Source organism: Micromys minutus (genome assembly GCF_963924665.1).
Source record: "Micromys minutus genome assembly, chromosome: 1".
Lineage (NCBI taxonomy): Eukaryota > Metazoa > Chordata > Mammalia > Rodentia > Muridae > Micromys > Micromys minutus.
Window position 1 is genome coordinate 110436576 of NC_137969.1, and position 27842 is coordinate 110464417.

The following is a 27842-nucleotide window of genomic DNA, read 5'->3' on the forward strand; positions in this document are numbered from 1 at the left end:
TCATGGGAACTTCATAATTAGAGCACCCGCAGGGCCCAGCTGACCATCTTATCTGTCAAAATCACCAGAGGGATGCTTCAGAAGTTTATTGCTGGATGCCGAGGAGGCTTGCCAAGTTTTCTTGGGCCTGTGAGCCTGCTGCTGCAAATCTGCCTGTCTCTAGCAGTGAGGAGTCCAAAATTAATGAGCAGCTCAGAAGACCTCATTTTTTTATGATTTCTGAGATTGGGAGGGTAATGGAGACTGGTAGTGAAGGGGTTTTGAGCTAGAAGCCCCAAGCCCGGCAAGTCATAGAAGCAGGGTGTAAATTCAAATATACCGCACACAAAAATGTAATGCTATTCAGGGAAGCCCTGACTCCCAATTACAAATGCCCAGAAAAGAGCTCCAGCATCATCCACAGAGGCTCCTCTATCTCTATGAGACTCAGGCCTCCGGGTCTCTCAGCTATACCACGGACCAGAGCTCCCTTGACTTGACATTGAGTTGTTGGAGGAAGAAGAAGCTATTTCTTGAATCCAAATATGTTTTCCTCTCTCTCTGTCTGGTCACACAGATATGTACCTTGTGGGGATAAAAATGAACATGGACACTCATATCTCATTTGAGCAAGAAGATGTCACTGATTTTCTAAGACAGAAAACCTGGATTGTATTTAAAAACTGTAAGCTACTCAGGTGGGGTGGTTCACACTCTTGATGCCGGTATCTGGAAAGCTGTGGAAGGAGATTTGTTGTCTGTATGAGGCCAGTTTTACCTACACAGTGAGACTCTGTCTTGAAAACAAAACTGAACAAATGATAAAACCCAACATCACCTATTTGATGGGTAAGGCAGGACGTCTAGACACGAGTGGGTAGGAACTGAATGTGGGTGCCATTTGCATCTGAGCTTCAGGGGCATTCCAGCTTGGGTTCTAACTGTCACCTGTTCCTCTCTTGAGCAGCTAGACCTCAAGAGAGAACCTTCTAGCCAGCAGGCACCTGCGCCAGGCAAGAGTTTTACTTATTCTGGAAAATGCTTTTAATGGAAAGGGCTCATCTTGCTCTGGAGCTGGGACTCAGCAGGTCGTTCCAATCACAGAAACAGTTTAAGTCATGGCTTTCTTGTCTCTTTACGGATATTTGCAAGTCCTATGAGTTGCCAACAGACCATTCGATGTGATGGTATTTTATGGCCAGTGATGGTTTGCTCATAAGTCCCTAAGAACTTCCTCAGGACAGCCGGACCCTGGCGCTCTATTGAGAGCCACCAGCCCTCATCTCGTTCACATCTGCTACGGGCTGAGTCCCAAGTTCACCAAAATTCCCAATCCCCAGGATCTCTGAATGTGACTCGATTTCAAAATAAAGTCGTTGGAAATGTTAGACCGAGATAAGGTCATGTGGAATAACAGATGTCCCCAATGTTCTTTGACCAGGTCTCCTTACACGGTGAAACCTGGAGCAGATGTGCATTTGGGGAAGGCATTGCAGAGAAAATGCTAGGAAAAGAAGGCCAGGAATAACATGATAAACATACACGCAAGAAACAGTGGCCAGAGTCAGCAAATCAGCAAATGCTAGACACAGACGCATCAAAGACTTTCTCATAGCCTGGAAGGAACAGCCTCGGAAACTGTCAACTGCTCCCTGGGTGAAAGCCGTTCCTTTCCTTTTTGAGTCATGCCAGAGTTTGGCCCTGGTGTCCTGCTTTTCCACTGGGTGGTTGATTCATTGTGCAGTGAAAGCTTTTCTGAAGTTTCTCTGGCCACGAGAGCACTTAAGTTTTTCATCATTACGACAAAGCGACCAAGACAACATCAAAGTAGGGAAGGTGTGGTTTGCTCTAGATAATTGGCTTTGGAATCTCAGTCCATGAATGCTTGGCCTTGTGATGGGATAATACATTTTGGCAGGAGTGCCTGGCACATGAGGGTAGGGGTTGGGGTGAGGATAGGGGATAGGGGCTGTTGACCTCATGATACCCAGAATGCAGTGACTTAGACGAAGGGGTCAGGATCCTGACACTTTCTTTAAGAGTACACCCTAACCACTGCACCTCCTGCCACTAGGCTCCACCTCTTCAAGGTTCCATCATTTGGTAATAGCACGACAGGTTGACAACCAAGCCTTCAATACATAGACCTTTGTGGGGAGGGCGACTGGCAGGATGTGTGTAGGTCAGAGGACAACCTTAGGCATCTGTCCTTACCCTTGACACAGGATCTCTTGTTCACTGTTGCATATGTCAAGCCAGCTGGCTTCCAGGCTTCTCCTGTCTCTCTGCCTCCTATCATACTACAGGACTGATAGGATTACAGATGCATCCACCATGTGCTGCTTTATGTGAGTCCTGAGGACCTGAACTCAAGTGCTCACACTTGTAAAGCAAGTGCTTAACCCATCATCCTGTTCCTCAGCCATCACCATCACCATCATCACCATCAGCACCACCATCACCACCATCATCACCACCACCACCACCACCATCACCACCATAATCACCATCACCACCACCATTACCACCATCATCACCATCACCACCACCATCACCACCATCACCACCACTATCACCACCACCATCACCACCATCACCACCACTATCACCACCACTATCACCACCATCACCACCACCATCACCACCATCATCACCACCACCATTACCACCATCACCACCACCATCACCACCATCACCACCACTATCACCACCACCATCACCACCATCACCACCACTATCACCACCACTATCACCACTATCACCACCACTATCACCACCATCACCACCACCATCACCACCACCATCACCACCACCATCACCATCACCACCATCATCACCACCATCATCATCATCACCACCAACATCACCACCACCACCACCATCATCATCATCATCATCATCACCACCCCCACCATCTTATTTATTATTTGGGACAAGATCTCAAAATTCCAAGCTTGCTCTTTAGACAAGGCTAGCCTTCTGATCCCCCTGCCTCTACTTCTCAGTACTGGGATTATAGGCCTGTGCCATCACACTTGGCTCAAGTTCAAGTTCCTTGTAATTGTCTCTTGAATGTGGCCTTCCGAGAGACAGCAACAGTTCTTGCGTCTGAAAAGCCTCTTTTCTATCAACCTTGACCACCCATCCCTATGTCCACTTAGAACCTCACTCTGCTTCTTGGCCCTCAGTCGCCATCTTTACCTCTGCGCCAACTGAACCATACGTAATGGTCTCCAAGGAAGGAATTGTACTTTTCCATTTTGTGTTCAACTGCTTCACCCAGAGCTTCTCAGTGAGTGCAAAACAAAGTCTCAAAATAAATGGGAACCCAGTGTCGAATGCTGGGAGGTTATCAACCCTTGGATGGGCAGAAGCTACAAATTTTTCTTTATGCTCTGCCTGTGCTTACATTTCAGGAAATTATGAGTTTTTTCCTTCCTTCCTTCCTTCCTTCCTTCCTTCCTTCCTTCCTTCCTTCTTTATATGTACAAGAAACTAGACAGTGGATAAAATAAGTAGCCAGCAGGTCATTTTTCTGGAGAGGAATTACCAATCTGGACTACATCAAGACAACCCGGGAGCTGAACCACTTCTTTTGTGCTTCTGAATCACGGTGACTATACCTCATGATTCTCGAGCCTTGTAATTACTGGCTGCTGCTCTGCCTCTTGCAGGAGTGAGTGTGTGTGCAGTGTGGGTGGCCCTGCGCTCTTTTACTCTCGGTTTTTCTGTGTCTAGCATTTCAGAGATCTTGGGCAAGTGTTTGTTGAACAAAGGAGTTTGCAGGAGAGCTCTTCAGTGAATAATGGGGTGGTGCGGACAGAATAAGAGGGTAAAAGGTTGTCCCCCTGGCATTTCTCCCCCCACAATTCATTGCTAAGAAGGAGCTATTGTCATTTCCAGGAGAAAAAAAATCTGAAAAGAGGAGTGTTCTGAACTGAACTTATCTGATCACCCTGGCCTTAGCCCCTGCTTGACTTGCAATGGGTTTTTTGTTTCCCAAGCTTGATACAATGAATCAGAGGCTAGAAAGATCCCTTGGCATATGACCTTGATCTCTAAAGATCTCTGCAGGGCAGGATGTACCGAGAGCCATGTCTGGGAATTAGGAACATGTGCTGGCCAAAAGCTGGTCTCAGTGGGGTCACCGTGTAGCTGAAAAGAACAATGCTGTCTGTTTTTCTTTCAAAAAGCAAAATCAGTGTTTAAGAGGGAAGGAGAAGTGCTACCCAGGGTACGTGGTAACTCTCTGTCACTGGGACGAAGCATCCAAGATGAATCCAGTCAGAAACAGGATAGGATTATTTTAGCTCTAGTTTTGTTCCACAGGCTCCACTGGTTCTGGCGCTGTGCTGAGGTGGCTCCAGGACAGGAGCAAATGGCGGAAGAAGCTGCTCATCTTGTGGTAGTCAGGAAGCAAAAAGGGACAGAAAGGAGACAAAACTCTAATACTCCTCTCAGGTTCAACACTTCAGGAGTGCACCATGACAGCCACACTTACTTCTGCTCTCTGAGAGTTTGGGACCTCACAGGAAGTACTTAGCAATCCTGTCTCACTTGTTTCATCTGCAAAATGGGAATAAAAACAACTCATGTTCGTAATAAGGGTTTGCAATGATTAATGTGAGTTTGTAAGCGCAGAACATGGAAGGGTGCCAGTGACACTTTAAAATGCAATGTTGATGACCAAGACTGAGTCAGGCAAAAGTGATTATGGCTAGAATTCGATGACAATGTACCTTTTGCTATTTTTTTATATAGCTAACTCACACTCATTGCAATAATTTTAACAATTATGATCTGAATACCTATCTCTGGGTTGGAGAAATGGCTCAGCAGTTAAGAGCACTGACTGCTCTTCTAGAGATCCTGAGTTCAATTCCCAGCAACCACATGGTGGCTCACAACCATCTATAATGGGATCCGATGCCCTCTTCTGGTGTGTCTGAGGACAGCTACAGCGTACTCACATACATAAAATAAATAAATCTTAAAAAAAAAAAAGAATACCTACTTCTATTTCCCCAAAGACCATTACATTCTAGAGCATTTCTTCTATGGCTTTTCAGAAACTATTTATTTAAGAAAATGTGTGTGCGTATATGTATGTATAATTTATTCTTTTCAATCAATACAAACAGCAAGCACCATAGCATAATTCTGTTCTGATTCTCACCGTGTTCTTTTCCACTTAACAGAGCATTGTAGAGTGTTTTCTATATCCAAAGATATAGACCTTCTCTGGATGTTTTTGAGGCTCAGTGCTAAACTACTGTGTAGAAAGACCATGGTTTAGGCAAGTATTCGACCTTAAAGCTGTATCCCCAGCCCAGGATCTTGATTTATGTAATAGTCTTCACTGATGGCATTTATCTTATTTCCTATATTTTTCTATTATAAATAATCTGTAGTGGACAAACTTGAAATGCATTTCTCTCTGTTTCTGCAAGTATATGTGTAGGTTAAATTTCTGGCAATTTACAATCTCATTTGGGTGTGGACTTCCTCTAATCTGGGACTTTACAGCATTGGCTGCCACGTCTAGAATGGTCTTCCTGGCTGATAATCCTTTGGGACGCTGACAGTCCTCATGGTCAAAGGCAAATGCATTCATAATTTTGATTGCTTTTGCCACATTACACTCCAGTAAGTTTGTGTGCATCCCTTCTGCCTACAGCAACCTGCTGAGAGTAACTGATCTGCTGAGAGTAGCTGATCTGCTGAGAGTAGCTCATCTGGGGTTCCTGTTATGCTAACCAGTCTCAGTTTTGTTTAACTTTTGAAAATCGTTAGTAAAAAACGGTACGTTACTAGTTTCCATTTGTATTTCCTTAATTATAGATGAGAGCGAGTCCTTCTTTGTATTTATGGGACATTTGCATTTTTCTTTGATTTGCTAACTCATGTTCTTTTCCCCTGAAAACTTGTCTTGAAGTGGAAGCCCAAACTTTCTCTGTTTCAATGCTCTATTAAAACCCTTTCATGGTGACTTGTAAAGTCTGGGGTCCCTCACATGACAGGAAAAGGCCTGATGTAGACCCTTTGCTATGAGGTCCCTTTCAACCTTACATGTGATGGTACAGTAAAGCCGGGTTCCCTGTGGTCCCAGCCCCCACCATGCCTTGCATACACACTGCTTGGTGATTGGTTGAAGGAATTACAGTTTTTATGTCCTTCAGTTTAAGTCAGGGATTGTTAGGAAATCTCTTGCTAATACTGTCCTCAGAAGCCATGTTGGTTAATGTCTCTTGTCAACTTGATTGACTAGCAGATACACTCCTGTGAGGAGGTTTTCAGAGGGGAAGCGGAAAGACTAGACCTACTGGTGGGTGTCTCCACCCCTAGGCTGGGGTACTGGGCTGAAAGTCAATTGAGCCAAAGCATCAATTTCTCTGTGTTTTGACTGCAATGTGAGCAGGTACTTCAATATCATGTTGCCACACCTCTCCCGCCATGATGGGCTGTACCATCAGACCGTTAGATCATCTTTCCCTTCCTTAGGTTGCGTTCTTCACAGTAATGAGAAAAGCAAAGTATTACAGAGACGATTAATATCGTGTGCCTTTCGCTTCTGTTGCTTATATCCGTGTGGATATTCAGGTATTTCCCTACAAACACTTAAGGAACCTCCCACTTTCTGAGCTGCCAGTCTAGTATGCAGGACACAGTTACCTTAGAGGACAGCAGCTGTCCTGTGTAGTACAAGAACGCAGGGCATTGAAGAAGAGACAGAAGAAAAAAATTGAATCTAAATGGAGATTAACAAACCTGCCTTCCCCAAGGCCTCTTTGTACAGACTGTGGGAAGCTGAAAAGTCCTGGGAGACATTCTCACCTCCTGTACTTGATTTCTCTCAAACTCCCTCCACTTCACACCACCCCACACCTCCACTTCACACCACCCCCAGTCTCTGTATTGCAGCCCTGCTGGGTGTGAAGTCATTACTGTCCTTGCAGCAGGGGGTGAGAATTATTACAACCTCCATAGCAAGCAAAGGCTGTGAAGCTATTCAACCAGCAATGAACCCCACAACCTATTTCCATCACGGAGAGAGGGAAAATAAAGTTTAAAGAAATGGATGCTTTACACAGACGATTGTGTCGGGGTAAATTTATAATCATTCGCACCGAGGGGATAATCTACATCTACAGTGGGCATTGCTGACAATCAAGTTTTATCATGTTATAGCAAGAAACATTATAGTATGTAATGTTGTACATTTCTATTAACAACATGATGTCAAATTAAAAACGAAAGTCTTACCTGAAAAACTAGGGGGTGGAGAGGTGACCAAGTGGCTAAGAGCATTTGCTGCTCTAGAAAAGGGCCTGGGCTAGGTAGGCCCCCATCACCCACACAGCAGCACACGGCCACCGGTGTACACATATTTATATACATTTATATACTTGCTAGCAAAATACTAGAATTTTATAAAAGTGTTACTGTTCAGGATATATTTCTTTTTTTTATTTGCAAGCTTCAACAGAATTTACCCTTTTTTACATTTGTTTCTCTGTCTGTCTCTCTCTGTTTCTGTCTGTCTGTCTATCTGTCTGTCTGTCTGTCTGTCTGTCTGTCTCTCTCTCTCTCTCTCTCTCTCTCTCTCTCTCTCTGTGTGTGTGTGTGTGTGTGTACATGCATGTTTCAAAGCATGCGAGTAGAGATCTAAGAATAGTTTGCGAGTTTTATTCTCTCCTCCTTCATGTGGGTCCCAGCGATTGAACTCAGGTCGTCATGCTTCGTGTGCCTTTGCTCACTGAGCCATTTTGCCAGTCCATTACCAATTTTTGCTTATAAGAAAAGAGGGGAATCATGGAAAAAAAGATCACAGCCTGTATGTGAGAGATGTCATAGGAAACCCCACCGCTTTGTCTGCTCACTGAAGATAAAAGCCTAAGATTTTCTGTGTAGAATCTAAATGTAAAATTATGGCAGGTATAAACACACAGGCAGTAATAAAGGAGATAATTGGGTCTTTAAAATATTTAGGTATTCATTCATTACTGGAATGTACTACACAGGGAAGCCATGGGGGAAGACACACTATTATATTTCCCTGTAAATATCTGGCCCAGATTGGTCACACAGTGCCTCAATTATTTGCCAGGTGGGTGGAGATAACCTCTATGGTTTTCAGACTTTCTGGTAATGAATCTTTCCAGTCATGCATGCATGAAATAGTTTTGCTCTACAGCTGAAATAAACATTGCCTCACTCTCCCCTGCATGGAAACACGTTCCTGCAAAACACTGGCCGCACAACTGAGTTCCTAGCTGTTCTAAATTATCTCCATGGAAACACCTGGAAATGTAGTTAGCATGATGGTCAACACCACTTTCTGTATGCTGGAAAGCATCGCAAGTTTCTGTCTTGACAATGATACCCGGATGTTGGTATCAGCTTCCACACACTGTGGGTTCCCCACACACTGGCAAGAACAACTCAATGATTAGAGAAGAAGCAGTTTTGTTGAGGATTTAGAACCGCTGGCATCCCAGGGAAGACAATCACTTCTTATGAACTGACATTGGGTCGGATATGAGGATATGAGGAAAAATCATGCTGAATACCACAGTAGTCTTTGGTTACAGCTAGCCTCTGAGTTTCACTAGAGATCCTATGAATTTTATTCCCAAACACTCCCAACATCCTCTCAATCACCACTGTGTTAAATGAAAATTCTGGGGCTGGAGAGATGGCGCAGCAGTTAAGAGCACTGACTGCTCTTCCAGAGGTCCCGAGTTCAATTCCCAATTCCCAGCAACCACATGTGGCTCACAACCATCTGTAACAGGAACCAATGTCCTCAGAGCAACAGAGTATTCAATTACATAATATAAAGAAATACATCTTTAAAAAAGGAAAAATTCTGGCAGAGGGTAGGGGGCTGCTGAGGTGAGGAGGTGGGCAGCTGAGGCTAGGGGGCAGTTGAGGTAAGGTGGGTAGTTGAGGTGAGGGGGGCAGTTGAGGTGAGGAGGGGGCAGTTGAGGTAAGGAGTGGGGCAGCTGAAGTGAGGAGGAGAGACAGCTGTGGTGAGGCAGGGGGCAGCTGAGGTGAGGAGGGGGGACAGCTGAGGTGAGGAGGGGGCAGCTGAAGTGAGGAGGGGAGACAGCTGTGGTGAGGCAGGGGGCAGCTGAGGTGAGGGAGGACAGCTGAGGTGAGGAGGGGGACAGCTGTGGTGAGGCAGGGAGCAGCTGAGGTGAGGAGGGGGGACAGCTGTGGTGAGGGGGGACCGCTGAGGTGAGGAGGGGGACAGCTGAGGTGAGGAGGGGGACAGCTGAGGTGAGGAGGGGGGACAGCTGTGGTGAGGTGGGGGGCAGCTGAGGTGAGGTGGGGGCAGCTGAGGTGAGGAGGGGGGACAGCTGAGGTGAGGGGGGACAGCTGAGGTGAGGAGGGGGACAGCTGAGGTGAGGAGGGGGCAGCTGCGGTGAGGAGGGGGGACAGCTGAGGTGAGGGGGGACAGCTGAGGTGAGGAGGGGGGACAGCTGAGGTGAGGAGGGGGGCAGCTGAGGTGAGGAGGGGGGACAGCTGAGGTGAGGAGGGGGGCAGCTGAGGTGAGGAGGGGGACAGCTGAGGTGAGGGGGGACAGCTGAGGTGAGGAGGGGGGACAGCTGAGGTGAGGAGGGAGGCAGCTGAGGTGAGGAGGGGGGCAGCTGAGGTGAGGAGGGGGGACAGCTGAGGTGAGGAGGGGGACAGCTGAGGTGAGGAGGGGGGACAGCTGAGGTGAGGAGGGAAGCAGCTGAGGTGAGGAGGGGGACAGCTGAGGTGAGGAGGTGGGCAGCTGAGGTGAGGAGGGGGGCAGCTGAGGTGAGGAGGTGGGCAGCTGAGGTGAGGAGGGGGCAGCTGAGGTGAGGAGGGGGGCAGCTGAGGTGAGGAGGGGGGACAGCTGAGGTGAGGAGGGGGGCAGCTGAGGTGAGGACCAACAGACTGTTCTCTCATGTTCGACCGACAGGCTCATTAAGCACATGGCTTCTGTCTTCATTTGATCACATGGCATCTTACAGAGTGTATGTTCCCACATCAAGCCCCCAGCTCCCCCTAGGATAGCATAAAAGAAGCAGACCTTTAGAACTCATCTTCAAGCACTCCTGATTCCTTCAAGGACTTCTTGGTCTGCTTTCTCAACGTTAAAGGTATTAAATATTTGTTTTGGTTGAAGGAGCCTGAGCCCAGATCACAATCGACTCGTTGCCAAATGTCATCTCTCTTGTCTCCTACAACCTGACATGGAAACCAGCAAAACTGATCCCCTGAGCATCGGATACAACTGACACACATTAGGTAGTTACCTCTGCCTCAGAAAGCCCAGCATTGGCAAGTCTCACTTATAATTCTCATGTCTCTTTCCTAAACCTTAGGATCAGATTCCTGAATTTACGTGTATTCAAAGCTAACTTATTCAGACAGGCAGCGTCTTGACCTGTCTGCTTCTCACATCTTCAAGCCCTGTACTATGGAATTCTTTCCAGGCAAAGCACAAAAGACCGTGAGGTACACTGGGCTTGCCTCGGAATCCTTCTGGGGTTATATCCTTCTCTACCTGTGTGATCCTCAGCAAGTGACTGACCTTACTGAGCCTCATTATCTTAGTATATAAAACAGACATTAGGAGCAATTGATTTTGCAGACCACTGGGAAAGCTGCAGCGCAGGCGGTTAAATATTTGCCATGCAGGGGACACATTAGCCATCAGTGATATTACTGGTAAGACTAGGGTTTAGTAAGTAATAATGTAATTATTGAGAGTCAGTGGCTAAAACCCACAAGGCAATTACTAGAGACACACAAGGAATCCAGATAAATATATGCATTAAATGATAGCAGAGGAAGGCAAGGGCATGTCAGTAATCAGCCCGGATTTGAAAATATAATTGAGACTTGAGTCATCACAGATCATCCCAAATGTAGCAATGACTCGTTTTTTGGAGTCGAGATGTTAGGATCCAAATTAGACGTTAGCATCTACTAACTTACTTCGGCTTGAAGCATTGACATTTAATCTTCATTATGTCAGGAAAGTGGCCAGACCAGGTGAGACCTCTAGGAGACAACCAGAGAGCACTGCCACCATAAATAGAAGAATCTGTTCATGCAATTAATGAGTTCCAAGAATTATGAGTTAATCTTCAGATAGGGTGTGCAATGAAAGCCAGTTTAGTGGCACCTGTCCTCTTCCTTCCATCCTTTCTGCCTCCTCTGGACTGTCTGAAGGAAGACTATCACTAGAAATGACCTTTGACCTTGGACCAGAACCACGAGCCACAACTAAACCTCTTTTTTTAAAAAAATAAATAAATAATTCAAATAGTCCACAGTATTGGCAACAGACAATAGACTAGTAATATGCCCATCTGGTTCCTGCAGAAGGCTAGTCTGGAATCAGAGGTGGCATTTGCCAAAGGATATAAAGTTTTGAAAGTGAACTCCAGATTTGAATGGAGGCTCTAGAAAGAAAACTGGTGGGGAGGGATGACCGAGAACAAGCCACGCTTCCTTTAAGGGTATACATACTTTTGAGAAATGTGTCATTAAATAATCATGTTATAAAACACTACAGATATACTCGCACACACTAAAATGCCAGTGTTGATCATTCAAAGATGATATCTTCTGAGACATCTCTAAAGTATTAGAGCTTGTGATAAGGTATAGAGCTCAGCTGGTGAAGTAACTGCCCATCATGGACAGAACCCTGAGTTTCCTCCCCATCACTGCATAAATCAGCCTTGGCAGTGTGTGTGCCCGTATCTGTAGTCCCAGCACTTGGAAGCAGGGGGAATCAGAAGTTCAAGGTCATTCTTGGCTACATAGTAGGTTTGACGTCAGCATGGGCTACTTGAGATCTTGACTAAAAGCAAACGGAAGCAATATACTCAACATAGAAATGCTTTAGGAAAGAAGATGGGTGATTCCTAAGCTTAACTTCAGGAGTCCCCGGGGAGAGGAACTCATTACATATGCTGAAGAACCCAGAAGTGCAGTGAAGAGCCTGGATGGGCAAGATCACTAGGAACTGAAGACAACAGCAATCAAAAAATCTGGGCATGGGGGACATGTTGATGGAAGAAGGGGACACCAGGAGAAACTCCTCAGAAGTGCTCCATGAGAAAAGGAAGCAACGTGGGATGAAGGCTACGAACACATTTCATTCTGTAAAAAAAAATTCCCATGTGGCTTTCAGTGTCTGCTTTTATGAATTAGTTTCCCTGACTTCACATTTCAGCTTTCTAATGATATGTCAGAAAAGGAAAAGTGGGCTTCTACTACTAAGTGCAGTGAGTTAAAATCTTTAAAAATCATGTGAATTATAAAGCTTGAAACTCATGGGTCTCCAAGGCAATCTAATTTGAGAGGCTATAGAAGCCAAGTCAAATTCCAGCTTTGCAATGTTTAACTTGCGCATGTTGAGCCCCAGGTTTCTCTAGTTGTCAAGTGTGGTTCACCACACTGTGAAGATCCGGGATGTGTAGCTCCGCCATCGAGCCCTTGACCAGCATGCCCAAGGCCCTATCTTCAACCCCCAGTGCCAGCAGAAATGGTAATACCATGGTCTTAGTTAGGGTTTCCATTGCTGTGAACAGACACCATAACGAGGGCAACTCTTATAAAAGACAACATTTAATTGGGGGGCTGACTCACAGGTTTAGAGGTTCAGTCCATTATCAAGACAGGAAGCACAGCAGCATCCAGACAGACCTGGTGCTGGAAGAGGTAAGAGCTCTGGATCGTCATCCAAAGGAAGCCAGGAGTAGACTATCCTCAGGCAGGTAGGAGGAGGGTCTCAAAGTCCACCCTCACAGTAATACACTCCAACAAGGCCACAGTGCCTAGTAGTGCTAGTCCCTGGGCCAAGCATATTCAAACCAGTACAACCACACATGTCCATCATAAGATTAACATCCACAAGCTCATATTACATGACAGGAAATTCAACAGAGCTACTGCTGTTGCCAACATCCTAGTGGGAGCACATTTTCCCTTGAGAGGAAGAATACCAAGGCAGCCCTTGTGTGTTACACCTTGAACAAGGGTGGGTGCTGACCTCCGAAGACAGCCCTGGGATCTATGCCTTTACTAATGCCACTCCAATTGTGATTCTGGTTGGTCTTGTGACATTAACCATGAGAATACCATGACTATGAGTCTGCATCAATTCTGAATCTGTCACTTTTAAAAAGATGTAGGGATTTTTGGGTGCATTCGTGTGTGTGTGTGTGTGTGTGTGTGTGTGTGTGTGTGTGTGTGTGATGTGTATGTATGTGGGTACGAATGGAGGCCTGAAAAAGACATTGGATCCTCTAGAGCTAGGGTTACAGGTGGTTGCGAGATGTCTAGTATGGTTTGTCCTCTGTGACAGCAGCAAACAGTTAACCCTAAGCTCTCTGAATATGAGTCTTAAGTAGCATGTCGGTCCCCACTTTTTTTTCAGTTCCCACTTTTGTACTCGGGGGAGCCCTGGTTTACCTGACTGAGAGACCAGAAGATGACACTATAGAAGTTCCCGAGACACCATGGAAAGAGAATAGCTCCTAGTCCCCTCATGTCCCCGTGTGCTTCCAAATGACTGCAAGCCCATCTGCTTCCAAATGTATCAGGGACGTCCTGGCTGACCAGCAGGAGAACCATCTAGTTGGGCCGAGTCAATCTCTCTGCCATGAGAAACCATACACAGTTGCTGTTTTCAGGCATAATCTTCGGATGTATTTTTACACAGCAGTTGACAAGCCAAGGACCAACTCTGTTCAAACTGAGTTTCAGCTTGCCCTGTTATTTAGCCTCATCTACATATAAGTCTGATAAGCAGAATAATTATGAGTGATAAGAAATTCCTCAAAGACTGAGACTTTTCATGTTTGGTTCATTATTTTCCTTTCCTTCCTTCTTTTAACTATGAAATTATAAACACAATACTGGCTGGCCACGTGACTGACTTTCAGTTCAAAATCCACTTATATGGCCCCCACCTACCTTCTTTGCTTCTTGGGGGGCCAGTAAGGGAAAGGGGGCATTTAATAGTTTTAATATAAGCAAAAACACTGGATACACTTCACCTTGAGAGGCAACGACTTTATGTTTCATGAGCCAGCACAGACAGGCACTGATCACCACAGCCTCTGTCCTCTGGAGCCCCACTCTGCCTGTAAATGTTCCATTTGGGGGTCACAGATGGGACCTATGAGAAGGAACATTTTTGGCCTGTTCACACTTGGCCTCTATTTATTTCTATCTATTTTTAGAAACCAGATGGGATGCTCTCCACAAGCACTCATGGAAAACGTGTGACCCAGCCAGATGCTGACTGGACTTGATGTGACATCTTCTTACTGGAACCAGACGCTGACACTTATTTGGATATTTGTCTTTCCTAAGCATGGGACCCACCATGTGTGAAATGCCATCTCTTTGGCTTTGCGATCACTCCATGGATGTTTTGATTTCTCTTGGTGCATAAACACTGAGTTAAAGCAAACTGTGCAGCATTGCAATCTGACTGACCTCCAGCAAAATGCCTTCGGACACTCAGGCCTCTGCCTTCCTTGCACTCAAGCAAGATTTTAAAATCTATATCCTCTCCTTGCTCTTACTTGTCAGCCATATGCTAACTGAATTCAGCCAAATGGCTTCCCCAGAGTCATAATTCCAAGGACACGAATGGTGACTTACAGAGAAAATTTCAGAAATTCCCCAGCCCAGTGGCCATCTTGTCAGGACCTACAGCACTGACCTTTCTCCTTTCTTCAACTCTCATGCTCTGAATTGGTGACACCACCATCAGGTTCTCCTGGCTTTCTCATTCAACTACCAAGCCTCACCTGCCTTCTTTGTCCCCACACATGACCTGCAAGCTGTTCCAACCTCCTTCTGCTTCCCAGGTAATGTTCTAGTTTATACCTCATGGTTTCGAGGATAACCCAGGTGCCTATGACTTCTTTTTTAAAGATTTATTTATTGATTATGTGTACATCATAGTCTGCCTGTATGTATGTCTGCATGCCAGAAGAGGGCACCAGATTTCATTACAGATGGTTGTGAGCCACCATGTGGGTGCTGGGAATTGAACTCAGGATATCTGGGAAAACAGCTAGTGCTCTTAACTTCTGAGACATCTCTCTAGCCCGCCCATAACTTCTGATGGACCTTTCCAGCCAGGTCTGTTCATGTTCCCAGTGCCCCCTCCATCTGATACCTTGAAAACACATGGTATTACGTTTCACCAAACAAATCATTTTACCCAGAAGTCTTCTTTTTGTCATCTCTAACCTAGGGAAGAGTACCCTGCTAACTGCTCAGCAAGCCATCCAGGGGAAGTTCACTTTTCCCTTCTCTCAACCTGTAATCAATACTGCTCATCCTGTTTCCTGATGTCTCGCAGTCTGTCCGCAGTCATCAGCTTCTACTGACACTATTTTAGTCTAGTCTGTCTTCCCTTCTCCCAACACTATAATCAACCACCTGCTAACTGGTTTACTTGCTACCACAATCAATAGGAACAATTAATATGGCATTTAATGCGATAGTGATGATGTGTCTTCTTAATTTTATCTGAAGAAAATTTCTTTCATTACAAACAGATATGTTGATGCTCTGATATTATAAACTTAAAAGCATTTGGTTCCATGCCAAGCTTTCTCCAGGGTTATAAAGACTGACCTTTTAAAAAAAAATTTAAAAATACAGTGCAGTTTTCTGAGAAGTTTTGTGTGTGTGTGTGTGTGTGTGTGTAAACCAGAAGTTAATCTTAAATGTCATTTTAGAATGCTACTCACCTTGCTTTATAAGATAGGTACTCTCGCTGTCCTGGGAGTTTTCAATTTGGGCAGGATGACTGGCTACTGAGCTTCAGAAATCTGTCTGTCTCAGCCTCCTGGATTATAAATGTGCCATTACCTCTGCCACTTTCAGTGTGGGCTCTAGGGAGGGAACTCAGGTCCCTATGTTACACACATAGCAACCACTTTACTGACTGAGCCACCTCCTCAACTCCTCAAAGATGTCTTTACTGCCTTGCAATAATGTCCGGGCTCCTTCACATGTCTCACCAAATTGTTCAACACAATCAATCCCTCATCCACCTCCTCAAATTCTGTTCTCTCCTTCCTGACCTTCTTTAATCCAACAATTTATTTCAAAGCAGTTTTGGAGGCTACAGTCTTTAAACTTTTCTCTTCTCTGGCCTTTGTGCCACTCTATTCTCTCGGCCAGAAGAGAAGACTTCCTTGTGCTCATTGTCTTGTTCCTTGATTAACCATCCAATTTCCCAGGAAACTCCCCTGGTGACTTGTAACTAGCTGGCTTGTGTCCTCTGCATGCTCAGAGGCTTTGTGTATCTCTCTTATATCACGAATACATGCCCACACTTTAGAGCCCTATCATCTGCTCTTTCCTCCAGTCCAGGGCCTTTAGAAGAAGGAGGGTAAGAATCATACTTGTCCTCACCGTTAAAATTTCATGAACAATGATCTGCACATAAATAAAGAAGCATGTCAAGTTGGGATCCTTTTGTCATTTCCTGTGACTTGTAAAAGTCTAACAATCTAGGTTCTCAGGAAGGAGACCCACTCCTTTGCTAGAAAAAGGGAGACACCAAGAAACTTTAAAATAAGGGTGCTGAGGCTCATAGAAGGCTCGGTGGTGTCCATTGGTCTCACCTTTTCAACCCATCAGGGGATAACATAAGTTCCCATCTCATAAGCTGTACTGGTGGTGAGCCATAGGGCTTGCCTGCATGGCCAGCAGATTTTGCCTTTATGGAGAAGAGTGATGCTTCCATCTTCTATCAATGGGTTGCAACATCACACCACAAAGGGAGACCAAGACAAGCCTTCAAGTACTCTTAGGTTCCTTTTCTCTGCTCCAAGAATTGTAAATGTACTTCCTTAGATCATGTTTGTGGTTGGGTAGGAAAATCCAGTAGACAAGAGTTAGCGATCTAAGATTAGCACAGGGGCTTGTCATCTTGAGCATCAGGAACAGACTTCCAGAAGAGCCCAGAAAACTGTATTTGGTACCAGGTTCAAAGGCATAGCCTAACATTCCAATATAGACTGTCTTCTCTATCTAAGGAGCTTGGTCTAACGATAGGAACTTGCTGGAAATGGATTGTAATGTCAGCAGTGACTCTGAGTCCTGGGTGGTCTGGCTGTATGGGAAAGGGATGTCCAGCAGCAAGATGAAGCCTCTGCTTCCCAGGCCAGGGTTAAGAGCTGGCTGTTGCTGCACTGGAGACTCTCAGATGCAGATAAGGATGTAACCATCAGACTGAGCATGGGGAGCCCAGTGGAGGAATCAGAGAAAGGAATGAAGGAGCTGAAGGGTTTGCAACCCCAAAGGAAGAACAACATTCACCAACTAGAGTCCCCAGAGATCCCAGGAACTAAACTACCAACCAAAGAGTAAACATGGCTCTAACCCATGGCTCTAACCGCATATGTAGCAGAGGATGGCTTGTCTGGTATCAATAGGAGCCTTGGTCTGTGAAGGCTCGTTTCCCCAGTGTAGGGGAATGCTAGGGTGATGAGGTGGGAGTGGGTGGGTGGAAAGGAGAGCATCCTCATAGAAGTAGGGTGAGAAGGGATTGGAGAGGAGAGAACTGGGGAAGGGGATAACATTTGAAATGTAAATACATAAAATTTCCAATAAAAATAGCAAAAAGAAAAAAAGAAACACTTTCATCAGAACAAATGTTAGGCTCAGGAGCCCAAGAAGAAGCTGGTGTTCTTTGGTTATGGGAGTCCTTACGACATCCTGTCCACAAATCCTGTTCTCTATTATCTGGCACAGAAAAACCATGTGCAAAAGCAAATGGATTATTACTGGGCCCCACCAATGGAGTGCTACTGTTTCTGGTTCAGTCTGCCAGGCAGGGATGAATGCCACCACAATGAGTCACAGTCGGGAGGAAACAGGCAAGCAGTGACTGCGGTCTGGGAGTTGCTGTCCTAGTATGCTACGGTTTGTATCAGGAGTGTCTGCTAATGGAAGGAGTAAGGACTGGAGAACATCCCGTGATATTTGTGACTCAAGTCCATGGTAGCATTTCAGACACTCATAAAGATGGCGGGCAACAGCTCAGGTTGGGAAGAGAATGGAGAGTTGTCCAGAGAAATTGTCAGTTTAGCAGTTGAATATAGAAACGATGCAGGGAAAGTCCCTTGTCCTACTTGATGGACGAAGTAAGTCAAAGGAAATTTTACAAATGAGATTTGCAGACATTTGAGTCTACACCACGGTGTGGTCTATGTTCCCATACAGTACCATCATGAGGATCCTTTATCTGAGGATCTGAGTTTTGTCTCCATGTGCACCTGTTCTCCCAGTGGCTTCTACCACTAACATCATGGATAGTCTCAAGTTATTTGACATTGCTGGGGCTTGAAGTCTATTGGATTTTCTAATTCCTGTCAGTCAACTGGAGTTTTTCCTAACCCTATGTCTATTTTAATCTTTTCTACCTTCCAAACAAAACATGGAAGTTCCTATTGACCATGAATGAAAACTTACTTGATAAAACTCGAATTGCAAATATAACAAAGTTAAATTGGTTTTGTTGATGCTTTTGTTTTGAGATGGGGGTCTCACATTGTAGGCCTGTAGAACTTCCTAGTAGATGTGTGAGCCAGACATCATGCATGGCTTGGAAGATTTTTGAATGGGGTTAATCTTAAATATCATTCCTAAATATTTATTATTTAATATTTAATATTCCTAAATAATATTATTTTAGTGTCCCTGTAAGAGAAAGGAAAGGATTTGGGACCCAGAGAGACATAAGGGAAGCAGGAGGGACAGAAACAGAAGAACCTCTCTCTCAGAATGTCACAAGGAGTCATTCCTATAGATACCTCGACTGCAGACTTTGGTCTTCAGAACTGTGAGCCAACAAATTTCTGTGGCTTTATACTATGAAGTTTAGGAAAACTTGTTACAAAAACCTTGAGCATGGATCCAAATATTTGATTTGTTTAATTTTCCTTTCTTTTTTACTCATCTGGCAACATTACAGCCCAGGGTGGCTCCTGTGGCTTATCCAGAGCCGAGGTGGACAGCCAGAGAATGCCATCGGTGCGGTATTAGTTGCTTATCGAGTTGTTGTGAGTAAACATTTGATAAGAAACAACTTAGGTTGACAGTGTGAGGGAATGTAAGGCTACTTTGGTAGCAATGGCAAGATGGCAGTTTACATCAGATTTTTGTTTACATCCCTGCTTATCAGGAAGCAGTAGGGGGGATTGGCAAAAGTCTAGGGCTTCTGTGTCCCTTTTTGCATCTCCAGTTTTAGCAAGAATCCTCCACCTTTAATACACAATTGTCTTGGTTTTCATATGCTTGGCCCAGGGAGTGGCCCTATTTGGAGGTGTGGCCTTGTTGGAGGAAGTGTGTCGCTGTGAGCATGGGCTTTAAGGCCCTCATCTTAGCTTCCTGGAAGCCAGTATTCTGCCAGCAGCCTTCAGATGAAGATGTAGAACTCTCAGCTCCTCCTGCACCATGCCTGTCTAGATGCTGCAATGCTCCCTTCTTGATGATAATGGACTGAACCTCTAAACATGTAAGTCAACCCCAATTAAATGGTGTCCTTATAAGAGTTGCCTTGGTCATGGTGTCGGTTCACAGCAATAAAACCCTAACTAAGACAATGACCAATCTTGGTCTCTAGTGGGATTCTTTACCTTATACTACACCTCTTCTCAGTGAGGCTTATCATCAGTTCTGTTTTCAGGAAAAACAAATCCTTAGGTTGATTAAACGAAGATTTCTTCTACTCCTGAAGATGCTTTTTCTTAGTCATTATGCACCCACTTACCCTCATTCAACTTCCTAGGACTTCAGAGTGAAATTTGAATTCCCTCTCTCTCTCTCTCTCTCTCTCTCTCTCTCTCTCTCTCTCTCTCTTTCTCTCTCTCTCTCTCTCCCCTTCCCTCCCTCCCTCTCCATCTCTCTCTGTGTTTCTGTATCTCTCTCTCTCTCTCTCTCTCTCTCTCTCTCTCTCTCTCTCTCTCTCTTTCTCTCTCTCTCTCTCTCTCTCTCTGGACTCCACTGCAAAGGCCATTCTACCTACTATGATGGTCTCAAATGAGCCCATCTTACCAGCTTCAATAAGTATAACTATATAATGTCTGTCTCCAACAGCATACGCCTACAAGACAGATATGTGCACACCCAGGTATAAACAAACAGCTGACCAGTTTGCATTCTCATAACCTAGGAGTCCTCTTGTATTTGTGACTTGTCCAAACACAGGAAAGTTAACACTTTCAATTATAGACCAATATACAATTCATCCTGTTGACTATCCCTTGACGTCAAATTATCCCCTGGGCTGAGAACTAGCTCACAAAGTTTTTTCTCTACAGAAGTGATAAATAACGTCCTGAAATCCAATTAAGAGGAAAGAATGCTACATGGAGTGAAACATGGGATTTAAAATAAACTAGAATAGCTTTAGTAACATGGTTTGCTCCTCCATCTATTATGGCAAGAAGGTGTTCTACAGTGTGCCTTCTCCATTCTAATCCAGGAGCTATGTCTTTTTAAAAAATTAATATTTTTATTAATTCTCAGAGAGCTTAACTTACCTACAATGTATATTGATAATATTCACATATCCATTCCACCTCTAACTTCTAGACCTACCCTCAATCCTTATCCCTCTATAACATCATGCCCTCTCTCCCTCCTTCCCTCCCTCCCTCCTTCCCTCCTTCTCTCTCTCTCTGATTTTATATATAAAAACTCACTGAATCCAATTAGTACTACTCATACACACATGGGTTAAGGGCCATTCCCTGGAACACAGTCAACCACCAGGTACTGCAGCCCTAAAGATAACGGAGTCCCTCAGCAGCTAACAACTCTCAATAGGTCCTCCAAGGACACACCCATTTCCTTTTCCATTCTACTGTCTGCTGCCTGATGTTGCCCACAGAGTACATTTCATTAGCTGTCCTCTCTACTTATTTTTCATTTTTTCAAAATGGACATAAGCCCTTTCTTGCTCCATGCTGGGATGTCAACTGCTTTTCTCTTGTGAAGGTGTTTTGTAGGCACCACAGCTGCTGTGAGCTCTTGTGTACAGTGGCTCTGTCAGACACAGAGGAGACCAGTTCACCTTATTTCTCCCTGATCTCTAGCTCTCACCATCTCTCTGCCTCCTCTTCTGTGATGTTTCCTGCAGCGTAGGGTGAGGAGGTGTAAGACAGATGACCCTTCATTGTTGAACACTCTGAAGACACTTTGACCTTTGTGTAGCTGCCAACCATTGCACAAAGAAACTTCTCTGGTGGAGTCTGATGGCTACAAGAGCCTCTCTGGTAGGGTCTGATGGCTGCACGTAGGTCCAGGTGTAATATATATATATAAAATCAGTTTGAAACTATACCTGTTTGGGAAATTCTAAGCTGCCAAATCAAGCACATGAATAATGATAATAAAGTTAGCAAAGCTACTGGATGAAGGCTGGGAGTCAAAAGAGCTTGACATTAGAAGTTCTGAGTTTTTTTTTTTTTTTTTTTTACATTTCAACAGGTATCTGACACCAGCTCATTAGCATTCATCCAAAAGGAGGTGAAGGTGGAGGCAGAGTGAAGGGACTGCTTCAAAGAGGCTTAGATAAGCCCCTCCTCCTTTTAGGACTGAGCAAATCAGAGCTACAGGACTCTGGTGCTCAGGAAGCAGGTGCTGTGAGTGTCTGTGGAGAGCCACGCCCATTTCAAACCCTTCCTGTTTCTTACTTTGTTTCTTTGCTCTCATGGAAGGTAAGTTTTTAGAAAATGCTGGAGGAATAAAACCGAAGCCTGGAATAGAGCCCAGGGGTGACGGGATCCATAAAGAGAAACAAAGGTTTCCAGACTAACGTGCTATTCTCAAAGTCACACGCAGAAGCCTTAAGCCCCAATGTGAACGGAGATAGAGATGCGGTTTTCTGGAGACTAGCTGGGCTTAGGTGAGGTCAAGAACAGGGGCCTCTGATAAGTTTCCCCTCTTAGATGATAACCACACAGCAAATGCTCTATGTCTCCATAGATAAAAGAAGGACCATGAGTGTGCAGCAAAATGGGTACCACTGGCCAGCCAACCAAGTCTCCAACATGGTTCTAAACTTTACCTGGAGTTATAGTCTTTGTGACTGTGAGAAATAGACTTCTCTTGTTTAAACCACTTAGTTGGTAGTATTTTGGTATACCAACCCAAGACTACAACCAACCCAAATCTAATCTACAAAGATTTCCCATCATCCCCTCTAAAACAACAGGATAAAAGCTCCTTGTCATTTATAGCATTTTTATTTCCACATCTTTGTGTGTTTAAAACCAGGTACTTGCTTTGCTCATCAAGTCTCCACAGATAAAAATTCATGTAAAGTACTGATTCTTACCCTCTGGTTTTATTGGTGAGAAAATTGAGGTATAGGCAAATAAATTAAGCAAGTGCCTATAGCCAGCAAATATCAGAACCTGGACTTGAACACAGCCAGTGTGGTGCCAGGCTGAAGTTATCTTCCCCAACATTTCCCAGCCAGCTGCAGAGCTAGGAAACACATGGTTAACTTCCCACTACAATGGGGACTCACTTCCATTCTTTGTTTTTCTGCCTTGTCTAAGAATCATGTATTCATGATTCTTCCTCTGTGAAATAACCTGATCTTATCCACCAACGACCGTACATAAGTCATTTTGCTGCTGACTGTTGACTTTTATAGGAGCAGTGAAAATCAGGGTGAATAATAAGAAATGGGTTGTCTGGGCAGGAGTGAAAGTATTCAATTATAGAAAAGGTGGAATTCCAAGTTCACATAATTTATAAGTCAAGCAAAAGCAGTCGTTTTTGAATTAAAAAACGGCCAACGAGAAGAGAGGAAAGAAAAGTGTCCCTGAAAGGTGGGAAAGAGGCTGAGACTTAAAAGCAATTCCTTATCATATCAGGAATCACTAAAGGCAAGAGCAATCCCAAGGCTGAAGTTTCTACTTTGCATCAGACAGCTGATAGTAATCAAAATCCTACAAATTAAGATGCCGAGTTTAACTCGATAAACAGCCAATGAGAAAACAAGGCCAGAAGCTGCCTTACCCGCTGATGTGTGCTTGAACTTCTCGCTTTTCTTCTTCCTCCATTTCCAAGGCTTGAAAATCCTTCCCAGGTTGGCAAACTTACTCCTCCTCCGGATGGGTGGGGTGTGCGTACCTGGGACCAGCGAGTCGGAACGCATGGCTGCCAGCCTCTCCACTTCCTCGGCTTGTTTTTTCCCAAGAAAGTGATGGAAATAAAGAGAAAGGGGGAGATGTGTTAAAACGGGAGCCTCACAGATGGCCTGAGCTTTCCATGGTGACAGATAACAGAAAGCATGTGACTCCAGCTCAGTTTGCATTTTGGAATGGAAGTCATACCAACGAGTTCTGAAATCTGGGGGACAGTCAGCCAGATCCTAGAGACCTTTAACCAAATTTGCTTATATTTAAAGAGACAGGCTCTCACTGTGACATACAAACTGGTCCCAACCTCTAAGTCTCAAGCAATGCTCCTGCCTCAGCCTCGTTAGTAGCTAGCATCGTGGGCATGCACCATTGCTCCAATCAGATTTGCTCAGTCTTCACTAAGCTGTCAGGGAAGGGAGATTAAGATTTCAAGGGGCTCCCCTGGCAGGTGACCAAGTTCCGCAAAGGCCATCTGGACACTGACTCTGGAGTGGTCTAATCATCAGTGTGGTCATTTCTCAACAGCTATATGGCAAATGTAATCTCTCCACAGAATTGTTTAAGAGAAAGGGAGGAAGAAAATATTCATCTGCTGCCTGCACTGGTGCCCTTGTCTCTACGACCCATTGTGCGAGACTTTCTACCACCCTGCTGCTGTGTTCAGACCTTGGACTGGGCTCTGGGCAGGGAGTGGCTCCTTCCTATGGGAAATGGGCAATGTTAAAATCACTCACACGTTCATTGGATTTTTATAACTTTTACTTTCTTTAATCCTGGAGTGTTGCTTTTAGGAAACACTTAAATTGACCCCAAGAACCACATTGCTATAGTTTGGATTTGGAGTGTTCCTCAAAGTCTGATGTGTTAAGCTCAGAAGGTAGTGCAATCTTGAGAAGGTGGAGTCCATTGGAAGGAAGCTCACTGGTGTGTCCTTGAACAGAATATTGGAACTCCAGCCCTTCCTCTTCCTTTCTCTTTGCTCCCTGGCAGGTGGTTGGCCACTTTGATCTACTATAAACATGGCTCACTTCCTCACTACATACTCAAAACAATAGGAACAGTTAGCCATGGACTCCAAATAAAGTTTTCCTCTTTATAAGCTGATTAACTCAGGTGTTTTGTTATAGTAATAGAAATCTAACTAACACAAGGCTATTGAACCTTCTGGTCCTTCATAAAGAAGGGTGGTGGACCTTCTTTAAAGGCCACAACCACCCAGCCTTTTTTTTAACCATCAAGTAAAAGAAACTCTTCCAAGTTACATGTATATTTAGATATTTCAGCAATCTAAATATATATCTCAACTTAAGTTTCTAAGAATGATAAGAGAAATTAGTTTCCTGTGCAGAACTGAAGGTGAAAAATTAACCTTCTAGAAAGCAAAATCCCATCTAAAATTGTAGTGAATTTGAACCACAGTATATGTTCTCCAATACTATCTTCATAAAAATGTCCCATGCCCTCCTGCATCAAACACAGTCCTCAAAACCTTGACTGTGTGACTAGAGAGTTTTCCTGGTGGGGTTTGAACATGCTTTCAACAAGGCCATCCTTTTCCCTTAAAATATAGAGGGTATCAACTATGTGCCAAGTGGCTTCCTGTGGCAGACATACTGGTGCCAGATGACTAGGTGGCAGTTTCTGGGAAGAAGGATTAAGGGGCCATCTACTCATCTGGGAGGTGTATGAAAACAAAGTCTATTCATAGGTCATAAGACTGCCTAAGTGACCTAAAAGACAGGAGACATTTCCACCTCCAAACTCAGGTCAGCAGAGTAGAACCTACATTGTTAACACAAGAAACCCAGCAGAGGAGGCACAACTTTGGGGGTGAGAACAGCAACTGACTCTTAGTCCTTCAACAGCGTGTGCTTTTAGACTGAGGATGTAGTTCCAAATGATCAACTGTCACTAATTAAAATTTCATTAAGTACCAAACCCATTGTCTGCATGTGACCTATTAGGTAGTACTGCTTAGCCATAGAGAGAACTGCAGAACATTACTATTTCTGCTTGGGTCTGACTTACTAGATGATCCCCCCCTGATGCTGTAAGAATTGCCAGAGAGGGTCTGACTCAGCATCACGAGGAAAAGATCTAAACTCAAAAATGCAAAGCGAAGTTTCCACCTCACATATCGCCTCCACACCAACATAAATTTGAAAGTTCCGAAGTCTACCTGTGGTTGGTGAACATCTGCATGTGATTCAGCACACAGACAGCTCTTCTGTCCCACTGTTTCACCCACTGACCATTTAATGCTGTGATAGATACTGTGCCCACTTCTGGGGAAGAAACAAAGATGAACGAGATGTAACTGTGAGAGCAGGTCTGAGGAGCAGAGAAGAGGGGGGTCAGGTATCCAACACTGCAACAGGGGCCATCACCCTGAATACTAAGACTAATGTTCATTCCTGGTACTGAAGACGCCCCTGGAGAGAGGGAGAGCTCATGTTTCTAGGTTTTGAAAGAAAGCAATTTTCTCCAATGGGGGAAAAAATAGAGGTAGATACCTGGGAGATTAAACACACCCAAGAGAGCTGCAAACATGGTCCATCTTGGAGTGTTAAGAGACTGAACCCAGCAATGACATCAGTGGGGAGCTATTATTGGATGAGTCTGGAAACAGCTCATCTGAACTCTCAACAAGGTTTTATTATGCATCTGGATTTTAATCCCAGAATCAGAAGGGAAGTATGGAAATTTAAAAAAGGATACCTAACAGTACTATCTTCAACAAATATGTATCGAATGCTCACTTTTTACTGGAGACTGGTGCTATGTCATTATCTAAATCTGAACATACTGACTGATGAGATTATACCAGGACAGAGGGTAGACAATAAACACTGAGACTGACATATAGAAGATGCTAGAAGATACACACTTTGGGCAAAAGACCCCCAAAGAATGAATGTAATCTAGTAAAGGAAAGGACAAGTCCCTGGAGGAGGAGCTTACTTTTGATTGGCAGGTAAAGGCTGTCTTGTTTGAGCAGTGCTTCCATGAGTAGGGCCCCCTAAAAGTCTCTGGTGCTGAATGTTTGATTTAGCAGTGTTTGTAGGTAGGACTTTTGATGAGTAAATCATAAGGCTTCTGACTTCATCAATGGGTGAGTCTACTAACAAATTCCTATTTGATAGCATTATTGGGAAAATTGGAAATTAGGAAGTAGGACCTAAGGAAGCAGTCACTGGGAGCATGCCCTCAAAGAGACTGGATCTTCAGCCCCTCCTCCATCTTTTTCTCTGCCTCTGTGCTTCCTGGCTGTTATAAGGTGAGCAACTCTGCTCCACAACATACTCCTTGCCAGGTATTTTGTCTTCCTGTGAGCCCAAAGTAACACAGGCAGCCTTACAGAGAACCAAAGTCTCCAAATGACAAACCAAAATAATAAAACAAAACAAACATGTTGTAAGTGTTTGTCACAATAGCACAGAGGCTAACACTATTGGAATGCTGTAGTTTACTAATAGCAATCAGATGTATCCCTGTAGCAACAAGGGCAGACACACTGGAATAGAAGGAAACAGGTGTCAGAGAGAATAACCAGGAAGCCACAGTACTCATGTTCACTAGTACCGAGGTAAGGGCATACCAGGAGTTCAGAAATAACAGATGGAATTCAATCAGGAGCATGACAAAGAATGACCACAGTCTGGGGTTTTCACAACTATGATGCTGGTGTATGTAAATGAAAGATTGGTGAGAACAGGAGGAAATGGGATGTTCTGGAAGCTCAGGGTCAAGGTCTCTGGGGCAAGATACTGTGACCTTTTAGCAAAGGTTGGATTTTATAGCTCAAGGACCTGGGGAACCATTTTAAGAAAATTTCCATGAGGGAGAGCAGAAACAGTCTAGTGTTCAGAGTTTTACACACTGTAGGATTCAGGAAAGGTGGGGGAAGAAGATCCTAAGAAGAGGGGGAGGAGTTTGTGGAATGGGGTTTCTAGGAAGGAGGAGAGGACCAGCATGTGCAGTGCTCAACATCACTAGTCTTTATGCTGTGCGCATCAGATCCATGTGGGCAGAAGGGAGCTTCCTCCAGCAGCACTGGGGAGGGCAGACTGGAGGCTGAGGGAAGAAGATGAAGGTTCAGGAGCCTTTCAATAAGTATACTTTGCAGAGAGCCAAGAAGGACATTAGAATTACAAAAGCAAATTAAAAACAAGCTACAATGAAAATGGAAAAGAAAGCCAACTAGAATAGGCAAATAGGCTGTGGCCCAGCAGCGAATTTGGACTTTATTCTTCTTTAGAGAGTTGCAGCTGCTTGAGTTGCTGCTTCTGCAGTGGTGGCAGAGCGTCAAATCACTGCTTTAGTTTAGATCCAGACACAGAAACAGGGGACATGGCTCAGCGGTACAATCTTTGCCTAGCATAAGAAAGCCCCAGGACTAATACCCTACTACCCAAACAGCAGCAGCAGCAGCAGCAGCAGCAGCAGCAGCAGCAGCAGCAGCAGCAGCAGCAGCAGCAGCAGCAGCAACAACAACAACAACAACAGAAGCACCTGAAGGCATGAATATGCCTCTTAAGTTGTTGCTAATTGAAAATGCATTAAAATGAGCAAAAGAATGGTTGTACTTGATTCAACTGAGGCTGAGAGGCATGAGGATACATATTACTACTGGAATTAAGAAAAAACCATGATGACCATGCTTACCAGTTTTCT

At 44.5% G+C, this 27842-nt stretch overlaps 1 protein-coding gene across 3 annotated transcripts in view; it reads right to left on the reverse strand.

The window, feature by feature from the left end:
* PHACTR1 (phosphatase and actin regulator 1) overlaps positions 1–27842 on the reverse strand; it is a gene marked incomplete at its 5' end in the record, with an annotated part of 446140 nt that overhangs the window by 165699 nt on the left and 252599 nt on the right. For all 3 annotated transcript variants that reach the window (XM_080914800.1, XM_080914801.1, XM_080914802.1), the window contains one exon: positions 23044–23208. In XM_080914800.1, coding sequence (XP_080770926.1) covers positions 23044–23208 — 165 coding nt within the window. The remainder of the gene's footprint in view (positions 1–23043; positions 23209–27842) is intronic.